At 31.0% G+C, this 8,211-nt stretch overlaps 2 protein-coding genes across 12 annotated transcripts; one reads left to right on the top strand and one right to left on the bottom strand.

The window, feature by feature from the left end:
- The first annotated feature begins 6 nt into the window (after positions 1–6).
- Positions 7–6,562, top strand: LOC117214928. Of its 11 annotated transcripts, none has more exons than XR_004488978.1 (6): positions 7–155; positions 253–299; positions 430–566; positions 715–826; positions 991–1,123; positions 1,491–1,825. XR_004488978.1 is itself a non-coding variant. In XM_033461284.1 (3 exons), the coding sequence occupies exons 1-3, from the start codon at positions 151–153 to the stop codon at positions 6,390–6,392; spliced, it is 393 nt and encodes a 130-aa protein (XP_033317175.1). In that variant the 5' UTR covers positions 7–150; the 3' UTR covers positions 6,393–6,562. The 11 variants fall into 11 exon arrangements, 3 of the variants coding, with proteins under 3 accessions (XP_033317175.1, XP_033317178.1, XP_033317177.1); XR_004488977.1 differs by having other exon boundaries at positions 430–620; XR_004488975.1 differs by lacking the exon at positions 430–566 and adding an exon at positions 6,201–6,234 and having other exon boundaries at positions 7–299; positions 991–1,226; positions 1,491–1,542.
- LOC117214927 (protein odd-skipped-like) lies at positions 2,663–6,296 on the bottom strand. Its single transcript, XM_033461283.1, has 2 exons — positions 6,215–6,296; positions 2,663–5,151 (listed from the first exon to the last, which is right to left on the bottom strand). Exons 1-2 carry the CDS (start codon positions 6,242–6,244, stop codon positions 4,615–4,617), a joined length of 567 nt encoding a protein of 188 aa, XP_033317174.1. The 5' UTR covers positions 6,245–6,296; the 3' UTR covers positions 2,663–4,614.
- Positions 6,563–8,211: the final 1,649 nt, after the last annotated feature.

Raw genomic sequence — 8,211 nt, 5'->3', positions numbered from 1 at the left:
CCTATCACAGTAAAGGAACGTCCCAGTATAGCAGCCGAAGAATGCCGTGAAAGTTTCTGTACAAAGTACAATTGATCTACAATTGATATTTTCCGCAATATCTGGTGTTCGGTCAGGGTGTCCCATACTCATGATATTTATGACAGTGGAATGGCGTTAGTAAATCAATTACAAAAATTTTCGAGATCAATTCTCGGTATTGCATCAAATTATTCAAAATATACAAGCAACACAACGTTGCCCTTTTTGCAGGCAACAAGAGGAATATCGACCACGCAACCACTTTCAGAAAAACAAGAGTAAGTGATACAAATTTTCTTGTGCTTTCCTTCTTTTTTTAATAGAATTTCAGTACTTACCTTCCAATATAAAATTGGTGTCAAAATAATAATGCTAATAATAATGTCTAAGAAATTTTTCTCTTTGTAGGAGTACAACATCTAGAAAAATAACATAGTATTAATAGAATAGTATTAATAAGAACAACATTGACAGTGAACAACTAAAAATATAACACTGTTATAAATATATGATATACGAATTTTATTTATGTATTATTAAGACAAGTATATCTTATTTTTAAATTATTTCTATTATCATAAGTGATACATATAATTAAGGTATAATTAAGAGAAGATTAATTGAAGAAACACAAAAAATAAAGAAAATAATTATATTGAGATAATTTTTATCTTTCATAAATATTATTTTCAGAGTAAATATAACGTTTGTTAAAGCAAGTGGAGAGAGAATCAAAGCAAAGGGAAAGTTGGAGATACTATATTAGGCATAGTAGTAAATAATGAAATTGATTTAGATGGATATGGTATGTTTTAAAGAAGCATAATTTACTTAATTTAAAATAAATAATTTTGAGGTAGAAAATATTTGAAAATTTTCATTTTTATCAAGTTTAATATTCTTATTATTTTTAACTTTTGATACTTTATTATATAAGTATGTTGTAATATTAAAATATAATTGATATAGGTGCTTGTGAAGGAACATTAACTTGTAGTACGTGCCATTTAATATTTTCGAAAGAAGTTTATGATGCACTTCCTGACAAACCAACAGATGAAGAATTAGACATGTTGGATTGAGCATATGAATTAACAGATACGTTAGTTCATAATAATCAGTATCAAATCATTCACATTATTAATTCTATTACCTTTTAATATTTTATAAAGTGAATTTTTCTATTTAAATTTATGTAAAAACAGGTTAGTATTGGGTATTTCGAAATCTGCATCTCAATGTAGAATTTCAAATCGCTGTCTCTGAATACTACGAAACTGAAATTATAATAAATTTTCATAGTTTTTTATTTATGACCCTATAATCATTACAAATCTATGTTGGAATTAGCATATTTACAATGTTGATTTTCAAATGGATAAATAGAAATCTTATTGTGTATTAGTATTAATTTGTATAGCAATAAATATATTTATTGACATATTCAGTTATATAATATTTAATTTCAGGTCACGGCTAGGCTGTCAAATAGTAATGTCTAAGGAACTAGATGGAATTGAGGTAAGAGTTACATCAACAATTAATGATGCAAGAGCATAACTGAAATTATCTATAGGTTTTTGAAAATTTGTATACAATGTTATACATCTCTTGTTAAAAAACCCCTGTTATAATTATTAAAATATTGGTATTAAAAAAATATAATAAAGAATCTTGTATTTAAATGTGAAGCTTATATATATATACATATGTTATAGTATAATTGCAATTTTGATATTTGTACATTGCCATTGTAAAAAGCCTATCCAATTATGAAGAAAATATATCTTTTATTTTTAATATACAGGGTGTCAATTTTAAAACGTTCATCTAAATTATTTTCGTTACTATTAAAGATAAGAAGAAATTACTAAGGAAGACTTAAATGGTTTTAAGATGTGTACTTGGTTATGATAAAAAAGACTCTTGTGGAATAAATTTTGCAACTTCTGAAAGATTAGATAAAAGCTTAGAACCTAAAAAATAATTTGAAATTAATTTCGTTTAGATATACTGTTTGATTTCTTAGCTGTGGGCAAGTTTAAAAGATCATTAAACTCATGGTCAACAAAACAACAGAAATGTACATGCAATGCTTTTTCGTTTCACAACAAGTTATCTGACACTATCATCATTTTCGTGGCACATGCAACATTATCGATTCAGTATAGTAATGTTTTGGATTAAAACAAATGTCTCGACATTGGGGCAAAATATTTCAACCTTTAAGGACTAAAATTAAAACTTATGAGTTGGTTTATAATTTTAATAGATTTTATTAATATTGTGTTTATTAATTACAAGAAAGTTTGTAAAAGACTGAAGCTTTACGTAAAAAGTACAAATATTCTTTCAACAAAATTAGTCAAATCACATCATTATTTATACATATTGTATATAAATAAAATATGCGGATATATTACTTTACCCTAGAATTAAAATTCAATAATATTGAGGAATCTTATTTATTCAGATTTTGTACATTATCGCTTCTAACCTCGGATAATAGAACAACAAATTAAATATTTTTAAACAAAAGACTTTGTTCCTTTGTTTGATTTCCCTTGCTCGCGTTTCTTAACTACTTAGATATAAAATACTTACGTTTTCGAAAATTCATACTTCACAAGCTACTAAACGCTTTATCTGTTCAGAATAATTTATTGTTTTCTTAACTAGGTACATACCAAATACATCTATTAAGTTGGTATTTCTCATAATTACCAGTACATAAAGCTAAAACACTTTTATACTATGCTTGTTATACATGGATCTAACAAATAATTTAACTTGTGTATTGTCGTTTGTATATTTTGTTACGTGTAAAATATTCTATTTCTACACTACTTACAAGTTCGATAAAGTGTACATTACACATCGTGAAATTTACATATTTTCACTTGGTTACCCTGCACAATTCGAATATAATTCAGAACGTATGTGCTATATTTATATATTCTGCATTTGTTTTGTATATTATGTACACTGATCTGATCTTTGTAAACGCGAGTTTTACGATATTAATGAGAAATTTGCCAATTTAATGGAAGTTGTTAATTTTTTCTGGCACGTTTCACGTTAGCAGACATTTTTCTTAAGTTACAGTCGAAAAGTGTTTTTATGTAAAAGAATAGGAATGATCAAGTTATTTTAAGATGACAAGATATTTCACGTTTTCTATTTAAATATAGCGTTAAATTTTAATTCCGTCAATTCGTATATACTCATACATCGAATTTCCTTTTCTCATGTCATTTCTTTTCTTTCATTTCACATTTAATTACAAAGATAAAGTGTAAGTACGTTCCTCATAAAATTAATATCAAATGTCGCAAAATATACAAAAGTAAACTAAGAAGAGGGGTACATATTATTACACAAACTGTCGTTCATATTGCACATGTACATATGCAGTATAAAAACAATACTTTTTAGTTTTTAATCTCTTGTTTAAATAATCCTAATATCTAAATTTGTATCGGTCATTGATTCGATATAACTGCGTTTATTGGAAGTAATTAAGCTATAGCCTGCGCACAAGAGAAGAAGGAACAAACACGTATAGTATACACGCTTAAATAACAAAATTAAGTCAGTTTACGTTCAATGTGAACTTGATCAAAGTTCCAGTCTCGAATTATAGAGTTTCTTACTATCAGTTTACAAAATTCGATATTACGATTATGTACCGTATTTGAAAAACATAAAATGCTTTGTTCAATTTTAAATAAAACTAATATTTACCAAAGCGAATACGAAAAAAATGTTATCATCAAACTCAATTTTCAATTATCAAACTTAATCCAGCACAAATACAAATGTTATTCGTGCTTTTTTACTTTTACTACTTTTCAACTCTCTATAGTTCGAGATTTGAGTTCCGCTAACTTTCTTTCTACTGCGCATGCGCAACAGGAAAACTTGAATTACACGTAATAGTAAAAAATTCGACTAGTCAAAAAATCTTATCCTTTCGTGGCAGCGAAAGTAACCTAGGACTAGAGGTTCCATAACATTAATAATAATAAGGCAATAATATTAATATTAATAATAATGTAATCAAGTACTACTAACAATATTAATAATAATAATAATAGTGTGGTAATGGCAAGATACAGGCGGGTATAAATTAATCATTCCTTTCGTAATATCTACGACGTCTTCGGGATATTCTTTAGAAATTACTTTATTTCTGGTCAATATTCATTAACGAGCAACTTTTCTCTCTGTTTCTTATCACGATCTTTTTCACTTCATCACAATTGTACCGTTAGAAATTATTCAAAACATTGTTAAAATGTCCATGAAATATATGCAATTGCCGTATTGAATAAGCGAGTAATGAAGTTGCTGTTTCACTGAATAAAAGTGAAATCTCCAATGCGTGTGCTCAAGTATATAAGTTAAAAAAAGATTGGTACATCAATGCCTATTATTCTTAATCAATATTCATCATTTAACAATTAGGACCGAATTTTTACAAACCAACTCTAAACCACGACCCAATTTACAAATAAAAAGATCGATGTGTAAATTAACTATCAACTATTAATCTCCAATCCTATGTGAAGATATAATGTTCGGACCAAATTTCTAAACTAACGTGGACAATTCATGCGGACTATTGGTGGTTGCTGCGCTACTTAGATCCAATGTGGCAGCCGGAAGACCAGGACTGACGCTGCCGGTTGCTTCCCGTGGCAAATGCTGCGATCTATTTAGCTTATTTCCAGGACTCGGTGGCGATCTATCTGCTGATGTATCCGGTGGCGTAACCACGTTTCTGTGTCCGCTCACGTTCTGATGATTGTGCGTCGCCGCGATCGGAGCTGGCGATGAGAGCAACAAGGGCGGTGGGGACATTGACACGTGTCGATGATGATGATGCTGATGATAGTGTTGGTACTGTGCAGCTCGGCCGTGCATTGCGTGGCTGGTATTTAGTTGGTTCGTCACGGGCCCGACTTTCGTTGGGCAGCCAGCATGGTGGATGGTTAACGGGCCATGTAGTTGTTGTTGCTGTTGTAGCTGGGGCTGGTTCTGGTGCTGTTGCAGCTGCTGCTGACGCTGCAGCTGTACCGCCGCTTCGCACTGTTCGCGCGCTAACGCCTTCACGGCATTCGTCTTCTCCTACGAAATAAGAATGATAGGTTAGGTTGTAGTCAGGGGCCATAACAAATTAAAAAAGTTATAATATAAGAATTTACATTTTAGTTGAAATGATTCTAGTTACGAATAAGTATTAAAGATGATTCAAATCTTTTTCGTTACCGATAACCATGGTGAAAACTCTTTTGGATTACTTTCAGCCATTGTCAATCTTATTGTCAATACTACATGCTTGAAGTAGAAGGAGGGGTACAGAGAAAAAGACTTTTTCTCAGCAAATATAATCGTTACTCAATTATTTTGTTCAACAGTTTTACAAATCTCCTAAAAATAAACGAGAATACGAAAATACACTGAATATCGTGTGTATGGTTATTTATAAAATCCCCTTGAAATAGTTGCGATCGCGGATCACATAAACAAACGAACCTGTCATTCTACAGAGTATCTTTTTCGGTGAAATTATGCAAACGTAAATGTAACTTCGGTAGAACTCCTCGAGAACTTGTAAGCTTATATGACTCTGACCCAACCAGTCCATTCTAAAGTGTATAATTTATAAAAGGGGATTATATTAATACGCGGAGGATGTGGTAGGTGGTAAGTTTTGCATATGAATGTTTGTTGATACAACGAATGGTTAAATGGAGGTTTTCATGAATGTGATAAGGACTAGATCGAATATTTTAACACTTATAACTAGAATGCGTATTTTTATACAAGTTTGTAGTTTTACGAACATAATCAAAGAAATAAAATTTTAATCGAGATTTGTTTTCTTATATACGTATATTTTAGCGCATTTTATGCATTTTGCGCCATTTGCGTACTTTTCAATTTCGCACGAACGTATAAAGATCAGCAATATAATTATAACGCTTCTTAAAAATGTGAAAAATCCTGGTTTCCTAAAAGCTTGCAATTGATTTCAGAAAAATTTTTATGAACTCTACCAGATAAATTATGGTAACTCTGAAAAACAAAATTTCACGATAAAATGATTTCCGGGTAAAATACACATAAAAGATGATTTAGACGTGTTTGAACGTGTTCGTTTTCTTTTTTAATAGCGATATGTTCTTACCCTCTGCCACACGAAGACGTTATGGACCATTGCGCATCCACAAAACACGATGCCAAGGCCTATGAAAACCGACGTAACGATTGCCGGTGTGACACCAATTACCTCTCAGAGAAAAGACATCGACTCCCGACTGTCGGACGCCAACGCCGCGACGCATCTTAGTCCCCATCAGAGATAAGGCCCCAACCCCGACTTTCGGACTCCTTGGAATCCACACCAAACTCCCCAACATCCCCAAGCCAGGGTGTATATAAGCCGAGACTTCACCCAGCCCGGGGAGTTCTCGTTCTAGTTGCTGTTCTTGTACAACACCCCTTTCTCTGTTCAACGTTATTCTACTGTAAGTGCCAAAATTATAATAAAGTTCGATAAAAGAGAATTAATAGTTGGGCTACGACTCAGCTTTCTTTTCTCTCGCAACCCAAGTATCCATTTTACGTGACACCGGCGTCGAATGAAACTGGATGAATGTATACAATATCATACCTGAAAGCATTGTTAGAGGATCATTATAACACGTATGCGATAACAAGCGGGACAAAGAATCAGCGCAAATACATATTCTCAATACATATAATTCTCGAAGCGTAAACTATATACATATGCTTTTCATTGAAATTTTCAATACTAGTCGCAAATTATTTTTCAATTAATTTATTATTTAAGTCTTTATATATCAATTCTCGACGAATAAATTACTTAAATTATAGAGAATCTATCTTCAGACAATAGAGAATTCAATATTTTTGGTCGTTAAGTAATTTACAAATTTCTAAAACGATTACGTTCGAAGTTTTGGACAGTATTTGAAGTTTCTAACATGACATTAAAAAAAAATAAATAAATTTTATGATATAATTAAAAAAACATTGTAGTCTATCATAATCTCTATTCCGTCAAATTTATTAAAACGCAGTTTTCTTCTGAACAGAGTCAAAATGTCCGTCTTGAATCGAGTTCAACAGCTTAACGATCGATCGAGCGAATGATAGCTGTGTAAACTAGCATGACACAACATAAACTTTAGATTAGATCTCGATCCATCCACCAGCCGTATTCATGCATGACATGAATATTCTGTTTCAGCTCTTTATAAATTAATCTGTTAAAACTTCCCTAAAGGACGATCATTTTTTATTTTTCTAAGAAAAATAATGACTATTCGGCGTTAAAATTAACTTTATTTCCATTGGATTTCTAAACTGATTTCATACACTCAGAGATAGTTCACAGTATCTTTTAGATTCATGCCTGAATTCAAGAAAAATTAAACGTATAACTTATGTACTAGTATCTTTCAAAAGGTTAAAGTTGACAGAATTGAAGGAATTGGTTCTTACCAGTTAGAAAGACGGGAATGCTAATGAAAACCCTCCGACAGCACATATCCGGCTGATGGATGATTTTTGCAGGTACTTGTTACTCCTGAAACAGACAAAATTTGAAGTGAAAGTCAGTTTCACGATTTTATGATAATTGAGCGAAATATAAAGGAACCAGTTTTTTGTTTAACAGCCAAGAATCTTTCAAAAATTCTACTGTAATTGATACTTCAAATATATTTAGTCAGACAAAGGATAATCATAATCGCAACGTTAATCTTAACTTTAATTCAAGGATCAAACAGTATCATTATACATATAAAAGTAAACATAAAGTCTATCCACATTATTGTTATTATTATTATTATTATTATTATATGTTATTCTATAATTGATTTTTATTTCTTTATTATCAATATTATTCTATTTTCTATAATGATTCAATTATAGATCTTATTTTTTGTCAATCATATTTCACTGAAAAGATCACTTTGAAAATAATCTAATAGTAAAAAATGAAAAATAATCTTTTTCTACCTTGTCTTCATTTTTTACAAACTCTGTCCACCGCCGTAAATCTATTAAATGCATGAAACGACAAAGCAAAGCTGCTTCACATAATTCCCCGCTCACGCAGTGTCAATCAGCTCACGACCGCAAACGATACTGCTAATT

Source organism: Bombus bifarius, unplaced genomic scaffold (assembly GCF_011952205.1).
Source record: "Bombus bifarius isolate JDL3187 unplaced genomic scaffold, Bbif_JDL3187 scf7180000009274_frag, whole genome shotgun sequence".
NCBI classification, from domain to species: domain Eukaryota; kingdom Metazoa; phylum Arthropoda; class Insecta; order Hymenoptera; family Apidae; genus Bombus; species Bombus bifarius.
The sequence above is the reverse complement of the archived record's forward strand: the minus strand, read 5'-3'. Positions and strand labels throughout refer to the sequence as shown.